We start from the raw sequence: 19,384 nt of genomic DNA on the forward strand, positions 1-19,384 counted from the left end.
TTATATAGTCATTATAGAGGTTTAGGGCTTGGTTTATATATGTTTTGTCTGGGTTCCAGGGTTGGCACAAGTTATGTTTATATAGTCAGGGCCGTTCTTCCAGTATGGGTTAACCAGGGGAGAGAATATGGACAAACCTTGTTCTGCTCAGCAGTGTCAATCAACCCTGCTCTGGTACCATTGGTTCTGGTATGGTTAACCTGCTCAATTAAAACCTTGTTCTTTATCAAGGCTAACCACGTTCTGGTATGGGTTAACCCTGAGTGAATCTCTATGTAGTAAACAGAGTTCTTGACCAGTGAATCTCTATGTAGTTAACAGGGCAGTGGGGTTAGTGTGGTGGTTGGTGGCTGCATCTCCCAACATGCACTTCAGCCCAGGTCTTGGACCAGACTAGCCTGAGTACCAGTCTATTTGTGCCATCATACCATGACAAGGAGTTGGCCTGATGGCACAAACAGACTGGCACTCAGCCAGTCCTAGACCAGCATGCATCGGACTCAGGCCACACCACACAGAGACCTTGTTGAGCTTGGCATAGTCGATGAGGTCAGGACGGTGTCTGTGTATCAGGGCGCACAACGCGAGGCCGTCCTTCCAGCTTCACAGCCAACCAGGGGGAGAGAATCATATCGTCACAGCGGGCCGCCACATCAACAGCCAATTAAAATGCCTTTATCTAACAGTCTTCTAAGGTCAAGGGCCAATTACATTTGATTTCCTACTAAAGCTTTGTGTTCATTGGTTCTCAGACTGATAATAGGTAGCAGGTTAGGATACTGATGATTTATTAACATAGCAGGTTAGGATAATTAGCATAGCAGGTTAGGATAATTAACATAGCAGGTTAGGATAATTAACATAGCAGGTTAGGATAATTAACATAGCAGGTTAGGATAATTAACATAGCAGGTTAGGATAATTAACATAGCAGGTTAGGATAATTAACATAGCAGGTTAGGATAATTAACATAGCAGGATAATTAACATAGCAGGTTAGGATAATTAACATAGCAGGTTAGGATAATTAACATAGCAGGTTAGGATAATTAACATAGCAGGTTAGGATAATTAACATAGCAGGTTAGGATAATTAACATAGCAGGTTAGGATAATTAACATAGCAGGATAATTAACATAGCAGGATAATTAACATAGCAGGTTAGGATAATTAACATAGCAGGTTAGGATAATTAACATAGCAGGTTAGGATAATTAACATAGCAGGTTAGGATAATTAACATAGCAGGTTAGGATAATTAACATAGCAGGTTAGGATAATTAACATAGCAGGTTAGGATAATTAACATAGCAGGTTAGGATAATTAACATAGCAGGTTAGGATAATTAACAGGTTAGATAATTAACATAGCAGGTTAGGATAATTAACATAGCAGGTTAGGATAATTAACATAGCAGGTTAGGATAGCAATTAACATAGCAGGTTAGGATAATTAACATAGCAGGTTAGGATAATTAACATAGCATAATTAACATAGCAGGGTTAGGATAATTAACATAGCAGGTTAGGATAATTAACATAGCAGGTTAGGATAATTAACATAGCAGGTTAGGATAATTAACATAGCAGGTTAGGATAATTAACATAGCAGGTTAGGATAATTAACATAGCAGGTTAGGATAATTAACATAGCAGGTTAGGATAATTAACATAGCAGGTTAGGATAATTAACATAGCAGGTTAGGATAATTAACATAGCAGGATAATTTAGGATAATTAACATAGCAGGTTAGGATAATTAACATAGCAGGTTAGGATAATTAACATAGCAGGTTAGGATAATTAACATAGCAGGTTAGGATAATTAACATAGCAGGTTAGGATAATTAACATAGCAGGTTAGGATAATTAACATAGCAGGTTAGGATAATTAACATAGCAGGTTAGGATAATTAACATAGCAGGTTAGGATAATTAACATAGCAGGTTAGGATAATTAACATAGCAGGTTAGGATAATTAACATAGCAGGTTAGGATAATTAACATAGCAGGTTAGGATAAATAACATGGATAATTAACATAGCAGGTTAGGATAATTAACATAGCAGGTTAGGATAATTAACATAGCAGGTTAGGATAATTAACATAGCAGGGCTAATTAATAATTAAGCAGGATAATTTAGGATAATTATAGCAGGTTAGGATAATTAACATAGCAGGTTAGTAGCAGGTTAGGATAATTAACATAGCAGGTTAGGATAATTAACATAGCAGGTTAGGATAATTAACATAGCAGGATAATTAACATAGCAGGATAATTAACATAGCAGGTTAGGATAATTAACATAGCAGGATAATTAACATAGCAGGTTAGGATAATTAACATAGCAGGATAATTAACATAGCAGGATAATTAACATAGCAGGTTAGGATAATTAACATAGCAGGTTAGGAGAATGAGGTTAATGTTAGGAAAAGGGTTAGCTACAACACTACAGTTGTCAACAGCTGTTGTCCCCGACACGACCACTAGTTGTGGTCCCCGACGCGACCACTAGTTGGCGCTGTAGGCCGACTCCATCCAGCCACATCCAGTAGAAAAGGTAAACGAACCATCTCTGGTGACAAATCATCAGTAAAGAGAACAAGCCTTTCCATTGTACTGCTGCTCTCTGCTGCAGAACTCAAATCAAATGGATGCTTCTCCAGACTGACATCACTGTGATTGGTCCAGGAAGATGCATTGTGATTTCCAGGAAGAGGCTTTTACCCCAGCCCAATGCACTGTGATTGGTCCAGGAAGAGGCTTCAGTTAAAGGCCCAAGCACTGTGATTGGTCCAGGAAAAGCTTCTACCCAGCCCAATGCACTGTGATTGGTCCAGGAAGAGGCTTCTACCCAGCAGTTAAAGGCCCAATGCATCCATTTTTATATCAATATCAAATAATTTCTGGGTAACAATTAAGAACCTTACTGTACTAGTTTTCCATTGAAATTGACAAAAAATTGCTTTTTTTTTGTTGTAGCAAAAAAAAGATTCCTCAAGCAGATTTTTTTAGGACTCTCTGGGCCTGAGCGAGGAGGAGGTCAAACTGGAAACTAGCTGTTATTGGTAGATAGGTTTGGAACTCTCTTTCTAATTGGTCTGTTAACCAATTTACCACCTGGTGATGTCACCAGGCAAGCTGAGACTCCTGCCCATGTAAACCTGCTGATTAGAAGGTTCTGTGTACATTGTACTTTAAACCAATCAACTGTCAGGAAAAAACACTGAGCAAATGTTTTCACACTTTTACAGTGTTAGTTTCATCAGCTGTTGTACAATATGATACAAAACACAGGGGGACAAAAACAACATTTTGATACTGGGCCTTTATCAGATTTAATCGAAACCAAAGAATGGCAAAGAAGAGTCTTTTTAAAGCCCTGATCTTAAATGGGGGAAAGTAAGCATCTATTGAACTGGCTGGACAACTGATAAACACTGAATTAACATGCAGATCCCCTCCTTCCTTCTCTCTCTCTCTCTCTCTCTCTCTCTCTCTCTCTCTCTGTCTCTCTGTCTCTCTGTCTCTGTCTCTGTCTCTGTCTCTGTCTCTGTCTCTGTCTCTCTCTCTGTCTCTCTCTCTGTCTCTCTCTCTGTCTCTCTCTCTGTCTACCTCTCTACCTCTCTACCTCTCTACCTCTCTGTCTCTCTACCTCTCTATCTCTCTACCTCTCTACCTCTCTACCTCTCTACCTCTCTACCTCTCTGTCTCTCTACCTCTCTACCTCTCTACCTCTCTACTCTCTCTCTCTCTCTCTCTCTCTCTCTCTCTCTCTCTCTCTCCTCCTCTGTCCCCCTCTCTTTCTCCTCCTCTGTCCCCCTCTCTTTCTCCTCCTCTGTCCACCTCTCTTTCTCCTCCTCTTATCCTCTCTCTCTCTCTCCTCCCTCTCTCTCAGACAAATAGACAACCATTTACAATGCTGTGATGGGACTTGAATCTCACTCAGTAAATGGACTCACCTGACATGGAAGTTCTGGACATTGACATTCCTGTAGGGGGCAGTCTTTCTCTGGCACCATAGAAGAAGACCTTCCTTAGCAGAGGTTTCTACAGGAGAGAACATTGTGATGTTTATTGTGACAACCGTACAGTCCCGGTTCTATCAAACACTCTGAAGGGCCACGTTCTGTGTTGTAATGCTGTTCTACGACAGCCACATTCATTACGGGACAGTTTCCCAGACACAGACTAGTCCTGTACCAAGAAGGCCTTTACATGGAGAATCTCACCATCTCCCAGACACAGACTAGTCCTGTACCAAGAAGCCCTTTACATGGAGAATCTCATCATCTCCCAGACACAGACTAGTCCTGTACCAAGAAGCCCTTTACATGGAGAATCTCACCATCTCCCAGACACAGACTAGTCCTGTACCAAGAAGCCCTTTACATGGAGAATCTCACCATCTCCCAGACACAGACTAGTCCTGTTCCAAGAAGCCCTTTACATGGAGAATCTCACCATCTCCCAGACACAGACTAGTCCTGTACCAAGAAGCCCGTTACATAGAATCTCACCTTGATGCTTTTGGTCCAAGACTGAAATCTGGGTGCAGGAAACTGGCCTGATGTGTTCTAATATCTAATTCATGAAACTGGCCTGATGTGTTCTAATATCTAATGTCTAATTCATGAAACTGGCCTGATGTGTTCTAATATCTAATGTCTAATTCATGAAACTGGCCTGATGTGTTCTAATATCTAATATCTAATTCATGAAACTGGCCTGATGTGTTCTAATATCTAATTCATGAAACTGGCCTGATGTGTTCTAATATCTAATATCTAATTAATGAAACTGGCCTGATGTGTTCTAATATCTAATGTCTAATTCATGAAACTGGCCTGATGTGTTCTAATATCTAATGTCTAATTCATGAAACTGGCCTGATGTGTTCTAATATCTAATATCTAATTCATGAAACTGGCCTGATGTGTTCTAATATCTAATGTCTAATTCATGAAACTGGCCTGATGTGTTCTAATATCTAATATCTAATTCATGAAACTGGCCTGATGTGTTCTAATATCTAATTAATGAAACTGGCCTGATGTGTTCTAATATCTAATATCTAATTCATGAAACTGGCCTGATGTGTTCTAATATCTAATATCTAATTCATGAAACTGGCCTGATGTGTTCTAATATCTAATTAATGAAACTGGCCTGATGTGTTCTAATATCTAATATCTAATATCTAATTCATGAAACTGGCCTGATGTGTTCTAATATCTAATATCTAATTCATGAAACTGGCCTGATGTGTTCTAATATCTAATATCTAATTCATGAAACTGGCCTGATGTGTTCTAATATCTAATGTCTAATTCATGAAACTGGCCTGATGTGTTCTAATATCTAATATCTAATTCATGAAACTGGCCTGATGTGTTCTAATATCTAATTCATGAAACTGGCCTGATGTGTTCTAATATCTAATTCATGAAACTGGCCTGATGTGTTCTAATATCTAATATCTAATTCATGAAACTGGCCTGATGTGTTCTAATATCTAATTCATGAAACTGGCCTGATGTGTTCTAATGTCTAATTCATGAAACTGGCCTGATGTGTTCTAATATCTAATGTCTAATTCATGAAACTGGCCTGATGTGTTCTAATGTCTAATTCATGAAACTGGCCTGATGTGTTCTAATATCTAATTCATGAAACTGGCCTGATGTGTTCTAATATCTAATATCTAATTCATGAAACTGGCCTGATGTGTTCTAATATCTAATGTCTAATTCATGAAACTGGCCTGATGTGTTCTAATATCTAATATCTAATTAATGAAACTGGCCTGATGTGTTCTAATATCTAATGTCTAATTCATGAAACTGGCCTGATGTGTTCTAATATCTAATATCTAATTAATGAAACTGGCCTGATGTGTTCTAATATCTAATGTCTAATTCATGAAACTGGCCTGATGTGTTCTAATATCTAATTCATGAAACTGGCCTGATGTGTTCTAATATCTAATGTCTAATTCATGAAACTGGCCTGATGTGTTCTAATATCTAATGTCTAATTCATGAAACTGGCCTGATGTGTTCTAATGTCTAATTCATGAAACTGGCCTGATGTGTTCTAATATCTAATGTCTAATTCATGAAACTGGCCTGATGTGTTCTAATATCTAATATCTAATTAATGAAACTGGCCTGATGTGTTCTAATATCTAATATCTAATTCATGAAACTGGCCTGATGTGTTCTAATGTCTAATTCATGAAACTGGCCTGATGTGTTCTAATATCTAATATCTAATTCATGAAACTGGCCTGATGTGTTCTAATATCTAATATCTAATTCATGAAACTGGCCTGATGTGTTCTAATATCTAATATCTAATTCATGAAACTGGCCTGATGTGTTCTAATATCTAATATCTAATTCATGAAACTGGCCTGATGTGTTCTAATGTCTAATATCTAATTCATGAAACTGGCCTGATGTGTTCTAATATCTAATTAATGAAACTGGCCTGATGTGTTCTAATATCTAATATCTAATTCATGAAACTGGCCTGATGTGTTCTAATATCTAATTAATGAAACTGGCCTGATGTGTTCTAATATCTAATTAATGAAACTGGCCTGATGTGTTCTAATATCTAATATCTAATTCATGAAACTGGCCTGATGTGTTCTAATATCTAATATCTAATTCATGAAACTGGCCTGATGTGTTCTAATATCTAATATCTAATTCATGAAACTGGCCTGATGTGTTCTAATATCTAATTAATGAAACTGGCCTGATGTGTTCTAATATCTAATTAATGAAACTGGCCTGATGTGTTCTAATATCTAATATCTAATTCATGAAACTGGCCTGATGTGTTCTAATATCTAATATCTAATTAATGAAACTGGCCTGATGTGTTCTAATATCTAATATCTAATTCATGAAACTGGCCTGATGTGTTCTAATATCTAATTAATGAAACTGGCCTGATGTGTTCTAATATCTAATTAATGAAACTGGCCTGATGTGTTCTAATATCTAATATCTAATTCATGAAACTGGCCTGATGTGTTCTAATATCTAATTCATGAAACTGGCCTGATGTGTTCTAATATCTAATATCTAATTCATGAAACTGGCCTGATGTGTTCTAATATCTAATGTCTAATTCATGAAACTGGCCTGATGTGTTCTAATATCTAATATCTAATTCATGAAACTGGCCTGATGTGTTCTAATATCTAATATCTAATTCATGAAACTGGCCTGATGTGTTCTAATATCTAATATCTAATTCATGAAACTGGCCTGATGTGTTCTAATATCTAATATCTAATTCATGAAACTGGCCTGATGTGTTCTAATATCTAATGTCTAATTAATGAAACTGGCCTGATGTGTTCTAATATCTAATGTCTAATTCATGAAACTGGCCTGATGTCTAATATCTAATTGAATAGCACAATGGGACTGTGTTAGTGGTTTTCCTCACACATAACTACATGACTATATTAACTAACCATGGAGATAACATACTATACACTATAACTACATGACTATATTAACTAACCTTGGAGATAACATACTATACACTATAACTACATGACTATATTAACTAACCTTCCATGGAGATAACATACTATACACTATAACTACATGACTATATTAACTAACCTTCCATGGAGATAACATACTATACACTATAACTACATGACTATATTAACTAACCTTGGAGATAACATACTATACACTATAACTACATGACTATATTAACTAACCTTCCACTGAGATAACATACTATACACTATAACTACATGACTATATTAACTAACCTTGGAGATAACATACTATACACTATAACTACATGACTATATTAACTAACCTTCCACTGAGATAACATACTATACACTATAACTACATGACTATATTAACTAACCATGGAGATAACATACTATACACTATAACTACATGACTATATTAACTAACCTTGGAGATAACATACTATACACTATAACTACATGACTATATTATCTAACCTTGGAGATAACATACTATACACTATAACTACATGACTATATTAACTAACCTTCCATGGAGATAACATACTATACACTATAACTACATGACTATATTAACTAACCTTGGAGATAACATACTATACACTATAACTACATGACTATATTAACTAACCTTCCATGGAGATAACATACTATACACTATAACTACATGACTATATTATCTAACCTTGGAGATAACATACTATACACTATAACTACATGACTATATTAACTAACCTTCCATGGAGATAACATACTATACACTATAACTACATGACTATATTAACTAACCTTCCACTGAGATAACATACTATACACTATAACTACATGACTATATTAACTAACCATGGAGATAACATACTATACACTATAACTACATGACTATATTAACTAACCTTCCATGGAGATAACATACTATACACTATAACTACATGACTATATTAACTAACCATGGAGATAACATACTATACACTATAACTACATGACTATATTAACTAACCTTGGAGATAACATACTATACACTATAACTACATGACTATATTAACTAACCTTGGAGATAACATACTATACACTATAACTACATGACTATATTAACTAACCATGGAGATAACATACTATACACTATAACTACATGACTATATTAACTAACCTTCCACTGAGATAACATACTATACACTATAACTACATGACTATATTAACTAACCATGGAGATAACATACTATACACTATAACTACATGACTATATTAACTAACCTTCCATGGAGATAACAAACTATACACTATAACTACATGACTATATTAACTAACCTTCCACTGAGATAACATACTATACACTATAACTACATGACTATATTAACTAACCATGGAGATAACATACTATACACTATAACTACATGACTATATTAACTAACCTTGGAGATAACATACTATACACTATAACTACATGACTATATTAACTAACCTTCCATGGAGATAACATACTATACACTATAACTACATGACTATATTAACTAACCTTGGAGATAACATACTATACACTATAACTACATGACTATATTAACTAACCTCCCATGGAGATAACATACTATACACTATAACTACATGACTATATTAACTAACCATGGAGATAACATACTATACACTATAACTACATGACTATATTAACTAACCTTCCATGGAGATAACATACTATACACTATAACTACATGACTATATTAACTAACCTTCCACTGAGATAACATACTATACACTATAACTACATGACTATATTAACTAACCATGGAGATAACATACTATACACTATAACTACATGACTATATTAACTAACCTTGGAGATAACATACTATACACTATAACTACATGACTATATTAACTAACCTTCCACTGAGATAACATACTATACACTATAACTACATGACTATATTAACTAACCTTGGAGATAACATACTATACACTATAACTACATGACTATATTAACTAACCATGTAGATAACATACTATACACTATAACTACATGACTATATTAACTAACCTTCCATGGAGATAACATACTATACACTATAACTACATGACTATATTAACTAACCTTGGAGATAACATACTATACACTATAACTACATGACTATATTAACTAACCATGGAGATAACATACTATACACTATAACTACATGACTATATTAACTAACCTTGGAGATAACATACTATACACTATAACTACATGACTATATTAACTAACCTTGGAGATAACATACTATACACTATAACTACATGACTATATTAACTAACCTTCCACTGAGATAACATACTATACACTATAACTACATGACTATATTAACTAACCTTCCACTGAGATAACATACTATACACTATAACTACATGACTATATTAACTAACCTTGGAGATAACATACTATACACTATAACTACATGACTATATTAACTAACCATGGAGATAACATACTATACACTATAACTACATGACTATATTAACTAACCTTCCATGGAGATAACATACTATACACTATAACTACATGACTATATTAACTAACCTTGACTATGGAGATAACATACTATACACTATAACTACATGACTATATTAACTAACCATGGAGATAACATACTATACACTATAACTACATGACTATATTAACTAACCTTGGAGATAACATACTATACACTATAACTACATGACTATATTAACTAACCTTGGAGATAACATACTATACACTATAACTACATGACTATATTAACTAACCTTCCACTGAGATAACATACTATACACTATAACTACATGACTATATTAACTAACCTTACCTTGGAGATAACATACTATACACTATAACTACATGACTATATTAACTAACCTTGGAGATAACATACTATACACTATAACTACATGACTATATTAACTAACCTTCCACTGAGATAACATACTATACACTATAACTACATGACTATATTAACTAACCATGGAGATAACATACTATACACTATAACTACATGACTATATTAACTAACCTTCCATGGAGATAACATACTATACACTATAACTACATGACTATATTAACTAACCTTGGAGATAACATACTATACACTATAACTACATGACTATATTAACTAACCTTCCACTGAGATAACATACTATACACTATAACTACATGACTATATTAACTAACCTTGGAGATAACATACTATACACTATAACTACATGACTATATTAACTAACCTTCCACTGAGATAACATACTATACACTATAACTACATGACTATATTAACTAACCATGGAGATAACATACTATACACTATAACTACATGACTATATTATCTAACCTTGGAGATAACATACTATACACTATAACTACATGACTATATTAACTAACCTTCCATGGAGATAACATACTATACACTATAACTACATGACTATATTAACTAACCATGGAGATAACATACTATACACTATAACTACATGACTATATTAACTAACCATGGAGATAACATACTATACACTATAACTACATGACTATATTAACTAACCTTCCATGGAGATAACATACTATACACTATAACTACATGACTATATTAACTAACCTTGGAGATAACATACTATACACTATAACTACATGACTATATTAACTAACCTTCCACTGAGATAACATACTATACACTATAACTACATGACTATATTAACTAACCTTGGAGATAACATACTATACACTATAACTACATGACTATATTAACTAACCTTCCACTGAGATAACATACTATACACTATAACTACATGACTATATTAACTAACCTTGGAGATAACATACTATACACTATAACTACATGACTATATTAACTAACCTTGGAGATAACATACTATACACTATAACTACATGACTATATTAACTAACCTTGGAGATAACATACTATACACTATAACTACATGACTATATTAACTAACCTTCCATGGAGATAACATACTATACACTATAACTACATGACTATATTAACTAACCTTGGAGATAACATACTATACACTATAACTACATGACTATATTAACTAACCTTCCATGGAGATAACATACTATACACTATAACTACATGACTATATTAACTAACCTTCCATGGAGATAACATACTATACACTATAACTACATGACTATATTAACTAACCATGGAGATAACATACTATACACTATAACTACATGACTCTATTAACTAACCTTCCACTGAGATGTCCTGGATGGCGAAGCGCAGAATGATGGTCCAGATCATTCCCAGAGTCATCTTAATGTTGCCGTCCACAATCTCTGTAGGAGAAACAGGTCAGTAATGCAGTCGTCATGGAGACGACCCGGTCTTTCTCAACCAGGTCCCTGTGTTCTCTATTCCTCCAGTAAGTTTGTCTTATTGGATGGTCGATATAATATACTGGAATACAAACTACATGCAATGTTAAATGACACACAGAGCACACATTAAACAAATGATACAGTTTACGGTGGTATAAATACTATAGTATACTGTGGTATAAATACTATAGTATACTGTGGTATAAATACTATAGTATACCGTGGAAAATACTATAGTATACTGTGGTATAAATACTATAGTATACTGTGGTATAAATACTATAGTATACTGTGGTATAAATACTATAGTATACTGTGGTATAAATACTATAGTATACTGTGGTGTAAATACTATAGTATACTGTGGTGTAAATACTATAGTATACTGTGGTATAAATACTATAGTATACTGTGGTATAAATAATATAGTATACTGTGGTATAAATACTACAGTATACTGTGGTGTAAATACTATAGTATACTGTGGTGTAAATACTATAGTATACTGTGGTATAAATACTATAGTATACTGTAGTATAAATAATATAGTATACTGTGGTATAAATACTACAGCATACTGTGGTGTAAATACTATAGTATACTGTGGAAAATACTATAGTATACTGTGGTGTAAATACTATAGTATACGGTGGTATAAAAACTATAGTATACTGTGGTATAAATAATATAGTATACTGTGGTATAAATACTACAGCATACTGTGGTGTAAATACTACAGAATACTGTGGTGTAAATACTATAGTATACTGTGGTGTAAATACTATAGTATACTGTGGTGTAAATACTATAGTATACCGTGGTATAAATACTATAGTATACTGTGGTATAAATACTATAGTATACTGTGGTATAAATACTATAGTATACTGTGGTATAAATACTATAGTATACTGTGGTATAAATACTATAGTATACTGTGGTGGAAATACTATAGTATACTGTGGTATAAATACTATAGTATACTGTGGTATAAATACTATAGTATACCGTGGTATAAATATTATAGTATACTGTGGTATAAATAGTATAGTATACTGTGTTCTAAATACTATAGTATACTGTGGTATAAATACTATAGTATACCGCGGTATAAATATTATAGTATACTGTGGTATAAAAACTATAGTATACTGTGGTGTAAATACTATAGTATACTGTGGTGTAAATACTATAGTATACTGTGGTATAAATACTATAGTATACTGTGGTGTAAATACTATAGTATACTGTGGTATAAATACTATAGTATACTGTGGTATAAATACTATAGTATACTGTGGTGTAAATACTATAGTATACTGTGGTATAAATACTATAGTATACTGTGGTATAAATACTATAGTATACCGTGGTATAAATATTATAGTATACTGTGGTATAAATACTATAGTATACTGTGGTATAAATACTATAGTATACTGTGGTGTAAATACTATAGTATACTGTGGTGTAAATACTATAGTATACTGTGGTGTAAATACTATAGTATACTGTGGTATAAATACTATAGTATACTGTGGTATAAATACTATAGTATACTGTGGTGTAAATACTATAGTATACTGTGGTATAAATACTATAGTATTCTCTGTAGTGTTTTTGCAGACTAAAAAGTAACAAGCACTGAAAATCTTCTTTACACTCTCTGGGTAAATCATTTTAAAGTTAACAGCAGGTATTTTGTAAGTTTCAGTATTTTGATATGTTCTACCAAAACAGACGTTTTATATCCTGGCACAAAATGGAATTGTGGTGAAATAGATCTATAATATACCTTCAGCTGTGGTGAAATAGATCTATAATATACCTTCAGCTGTGGTGAAATAGATCTATAATATACCTTCAGCTGTGGTGAAATAGATCTATAATGTACCTTCAGCTGTGGTGAAATAGATCTATAACATACCTTCAGCTGTGGTGAAATAGATCTATAATATACCTTCAGCTGTGGTGAAATAGATCTATAATAACCCTTCAGCTGTGGTGAAATAGATCTATAACATACCTTCAGCTGTGGTGAAATAGATCTATAATGTACCTTCAGCTGTGGTGAAATAGATCTATAATGTACCTTCAGCTGTGGTGAAATAGATCTATAATGTACCTTCAGCTGTGGTGAAATAGATCTATAATGTACCTTCAGCTGTGGTGAAATAGATCTATAATGTACCTTCAGCTGTGGTGCAATAGATCTATAATATACCTTCAGCTGTGGTGAAATAGATCTATAATGTACCTTCAGCTGTGGTGAAATAGATCTATAATGTACCTTCAGCTGTGGTGAAATAGATCTATAATGTACCTTCAGCTGTGGTGAAATAGATCTATAATAACCCTTCAGCTGTGGTGAAATAGATCTATAATGTACCTTCAGCTGTGGTGAAATAGATCTATAATAACCCTTCAGCTGTGGTGAAATAGATCTATAATATACCTTCAGCTGTGGTGAAATAGATCTATAATATACCTTCAGCTGTGGTGAAATAGATCTATAACATACCTTCGGCTGTGGTGAAATAGATCTATAACATACCTTCAGCTGTGGTGAAATAGATCTATAATAACCCTTCAGCTGTGGTGAAATAGATCTATAATGTACCTTCAGCTGTGGTGAAATAGATCTATAATATACCTTCAGCTGTGGTGAAATAGATCTATAATGTACCTTCAGCTGTGGTGAAATAGATCTATAATATACCTTCAGCTGTGGTGAAATAGATCTATAATGTACCTTCAGCTGTGGTGAAATAGATCTATAATATACCTTCAGCTGTGGTGAAATAGATCTATAACATACCTTCAGCTGTGGTGAAATAGATCTATAATATACCTTCAGCTGTGGTGAAATAGATCTATAATAAACCTTCAGCTGTGGTGAAATAGATCTATAACACACCTTCAGCTGTGGTGAAATAGATCTATAATATACCTTCAGCTGTGGTGAAATAGATCTATAACGTACCTTCAGCTGTGGTGAAATATATCTATAATATACCTTCAGCTGTGGTGAAATAGATCTATAATATACCTTCAGCTGTGGTGAAATAGATCTATAACATACCTTCAGCTGTGGTGAAATAGATCTATAACGTACCTTCAGCTGTGGTGAAATAGATCTATAACGTACCTTCAGCTCCAATGGAGACCAGCTTGACTCCTTTGCTGGTGAAATAGATCTATAACGTACCTTCAGCTGTGGTGAAATAGATCTATAATGTACCTTCAGCTGTAGTGAAATAGATCTATAATGTACCTTCAGCTGTGGTGAAATAGATCTATAACATACCTTCAGCTGTGGTGAAATAGATCTATAACATACCTTCAGCTGTGGTGAAATAGATCTATAACATACCTTCAGCTGTGGTGAAATAGATCTATAATATACCTTCAGCTGTGGTGAAATAGATCTATAATATACCTTCAGCTGTGGTGAAATAGATCTATAATAAACCTTCAGCTGTGGTGAAATAGATCTATAACACACCTTCAGCTGTGGTGAAATAGATCTATAATATACCTTCAGCTGTGGTGAAATAGATCTATAACGTACCTTCAGCTGTGGTGAAATATATCTATAATATACCTTCAGCTGTGGTGAAATAGATCTATAACATACCTTCAGCTGTGGTGAAATAGATCTATAATATACCTTCAGCTGTGGTGAAATAGATCTATAATGTACCTTCAGCTGTGGTGAAATAGATCTATAATATACCTTCAGCTGTGGTGAAATAGATCTATAACATACCTTCAGCTGTGGTGAAATAGATCTATAATATACCTTCAACTGTGGTGAAATAGATCTATAATGTACCTTCAGCTGTGGTGAAATAGATCTATAATGTACCTTCAGCTGTGGTGAAATAGATCTATAATATACCTTCAACTGTGGTGAAATAGATCTATAATGTACCTTCAGCTGTGGTGAAATAGATCTATAATATACCTTCAGCTGTGGTGAAATAGATCTATAATATACCTTCAGCTGTGGTGAAATAGATCTATAACATACCTTCAGCTGTGGTGAAATAGATCTATAACATACCTTCAGCTGTGGTGAAATAGAGCTATAATACACCTTCAGCTGTGGTGAAATAGATCTATAACATACCTTCAGCTGTGGTGAAATAGATCTATAATAACCCTTCAGCTGTGGTGAAATAGATCTATAACATACCTTCAGCTGTGGTGAAATAGATCTATAATGTACCTTCAGCTGTGGTGAAATAGATCTATAATAACCCTTCAGCTGTGGTGAAATAGATCTATAACATACCTTCAGCTGTGGTGAAATAGATCTATAATGTACCTTCAGCTGTGGTGAAATAGATCTATAATAACCCTTCAGCTGTGGTGAAATAGAGCTATAACATACCTTCAGCTGTGGTGAAATAGAGCTATAACATACCTTCAGCTGTGGTGAAATAGATCTATAACATACCTTCAGCTGTGGTGAAATAGATCTATAATATACCTTCAGCTGTGGTGAAATAGATCTATAACATACCTTCAGCTGTGGTGAAATAGAGCTATAACATACCTTCAGCTGTGGTGAAATAGAGCTATAACATACCTTCAGCTGTGGTGAAATAGATCTATAACATACCTTCAGCTGTGGTGAAATAGAGCTATAATGTACCTTCAGCTGTGGTGAAATAGATCTATAATAACCCTTCAGCTGTGGTGAAATAGATCTATAACATACCTTCAGCTGTGGTGAAATAGAGCTATAATGTACCTTCAGCTGTGGTGAAATAGATCTATAATATACCTTCAGCTGTGGTGAAATAGATCTATAATGTACCTTCAGCTGTGGTGAAATAGATCTATAATGTACCTTCAGCTGTGGTGAAATAGATCTATAATGTACCTTCAGCTGTGGTGAAATAGATCTATAATGTACCTTCAACTGTGGTGAAATAGATCTATAATATACCTTCAGCTGTGGTGAAATAGAGCTATAATGTACCTTCAGCTGTGGTGAAATAGATACACCTTCAGCTGTGGTGAAATAGATCTATAATGTACCTTCAGCTGTGGTGAAATAGATCTATAATGTACCTTCAGCTGTGGTGAAATAGATCTATAATATACCTTCAGCTGTGGTGAAATAGATCTATAATATACCTTCAGCTGTGGTGAAATAGATCTATAATGTACCTTCAGCTGTGGTGAAATAGATCTATAATGTACCTTCAGCTGTGGTGAAATAGATCTATAATGTACCTTCAGCTGTGGTGAAATAGATCTATAATAAACCTTCAGCTGTGGTGAAATAGATCTATAACATACCTTCAGCTGTGGTGAAATAGATCTATAATATACCTTCAGCTGTGGTGAAATAGATCTATAATATACCTTCAGCTGTGGTGAAATAGATCTATAATATACCTTCAGCTGTGGTGAAATAGATCTATAATATACCTTCAGCTGTGGTGAAATAGATCTATAATATACCTTCAGCTGTGGTGAAATAGATCTATAATATACCTTCAGCTGTGGTGAAATAGATCTATAATATACCTTCAGCTGTGGTGAAATAGAGCTATAACATACCTTCAGCTGTGGTGAAATAGATACACCTTCAGCTGTGGTGAAATAGATCTATAATGTACCTTCAGCTGTGGTGAAATAGATCTATAATAAACCTTCAGCTGTGGTGAAATAGATCTATAATATACCTTCAGCTGTGGTGAAATAGATCTATAATGTACCTTCAGCTGTGGTGAAATAGATCTATAATAAACCTTCAGCTGTGGTGAAATAGATCTATAATGTACCTTCAGCTGTGGTGAAATAGATCTATAATATACCTTCAGCTGTGGTGAAATAGATCTATAATGTACCTTCAGCTGTGGTGAAATAGATCTATAATATACCTTCAGCTGTGGTGAAATAGAGCTATAACATACCTTCAGCTGTGGTGAAATAGATCTATAATATACCTTCAGCTGTGGTGAAATAGATCTATAATGTACCTTCAGCTGTGGTGAAATAGATCTATAATGTACCTTCAGCTGTGGTGAAATAGATCTATAATATACCTTCAGCTGTGGTGAAATAGAGCTATAACATACCTTCAGCTGTGGTGAAATAGATCTATAATGTACCTTCAGCTGTGGTGAAATAGATCTATAACATACCTTCAGCTGTGGTGAAATAGATCTATAATGTACCTTCAGCTGTGGTGAAATAGATCTATAATATACCTTCAGCTGTGGTGAAATAGATCTATAATAACCCTTCAGCTGTGGTGAAATAGATCTATAACATACCTTCAGCTGTGGTGAAATAGAGCTATAATAAACCTTCAGCTGTGGTGAAATAGATCTATAATAAACCTTCAGCTGTGGTGAAATAGAGCTATAACATACCTTCAGCTGTGGTGAAATAGATCTATAATATACCTTCAGCTGTGGTGAAATAGATCTATAACATACCTTCAGCTGTGGTGAAATAGAGATATAACATACCTTCAGCTGTGGTGAAATAGAGATATAATAAACCTTCAGCTGTGGTGAAATAGATCTATAATATACCTTCAGCTGTGGTGAAATAGATCTATAATAACCCTTCAGCTGTGGTGAAATAGATCTATAATATACCTTCAGCTGTGGTGAAATAGATCTATAACATACCTTCAGCTGTGGTGAAATAGAGCTATAATAAACCTTCAGCTGTGGTGAAATAGATCTATAATAAACCTTCAGCTGTGGTGAAATAGAGCTATAACATACCTTCAGCTGTGGTGAAATAGATCTATAACATACCTTCAGCTGTGGTGAAATAGATCTATAATATACCTTCAGCTGTGGTGAAATAGATCTATAATGTACCTTCAGCTGTGGTGAAATAGATCTATAACATACCTTCAGCTGTGGTGAAATAGAGCTATAACATACCTTCAGCTGTGGTGAAATAGATCTATAATGTACCTTCAGCTGTGGTGAAATAGATCTATAACATACCTTCAGCTGTGGTGAAATAGATCTATAACATACCTTCAGCTGTGGTGAAATAGATCTATAACATACCTTCAGCTGTGGTGAAATAGATCTATAATAAACCTTCAGCTGTGGTGAAATAGAGCTATAATAACCCTTCAGCTGTGGTGAAATAGATCTATAATATACCTTCAGCTGTGGTGAAATAGATCTATAACATACCTTCAGCTGTGGTGAAATAGATCTATAACATACCTTCAGCTGTGGTGAAATAGAGATATAATAAACCTTCAGCTGTGGTGAAATAGATCTATAATATACCTTCAGCTGTGGTGAAATAGATCTATAATGTACCTTCAGCTGTGGTGAAATAGATCTATAACATACCTTCAGCTGTGGTGAAATAGAGCTATAACATACCTTCAGCTGTGGTGAAATAGATCTATAATGTACCTTCAGCTGTGGTGAAATAGATCTATAACATACCTTCAGCTGTGGTGAAATAGAGCTATAATATACCTTCAGCTGTGGTGAAATAGATCTATA

The 19,384-nt window shown here is 34.2% G+C and overlaps 1 protein-coding gene across 1 annotated transcript in view; it reads right to left on the reverse strand.

Annotated features, from left to right (window-relative positions):
- Positions 1-19,384, reverse strand: part of LOC127924008 (alpha-actinin-2-like) — a 65,736-nt gene that overhangs the window by 13,577 nt on the left and 32,775 nt on the right. Inside the window, exons 5-7 of the mRNA XM_052508349.1 lie at positions 11,745-11,831; positions 3,969-4,056; positions 523-601 (exon numbers count right to left, since the gene is read on the reverse strand). Coding sequence (XP_052364309.1) covers positions 523-601; positions 3,969-4,056; positions 11,745-11,831 — 254 coding nt within the window. The remainder of the gene's footprint in view (positions 1-522; positions 602-3,968; positions 4,057-11,744; positions 11,832-19,384) is intronic.

Source organism: Oncorhynchus keta, unplaced genomic scaffold (assembly GCF_023373465.1).
Source record: "Oncorhynchus keta strain PuntledgeMale-10-30-2019 unplaced genomic scaffold, Oket_V2 Un_contig_3473_pilon_pilon, whole genome shotgun sequence".
NCBI lineage: Eukaryota > Metazoa > Chordata > Actinopteri > Salmoniformes > Salmonidae > Oncorhynchus > Oncorhynchus keta.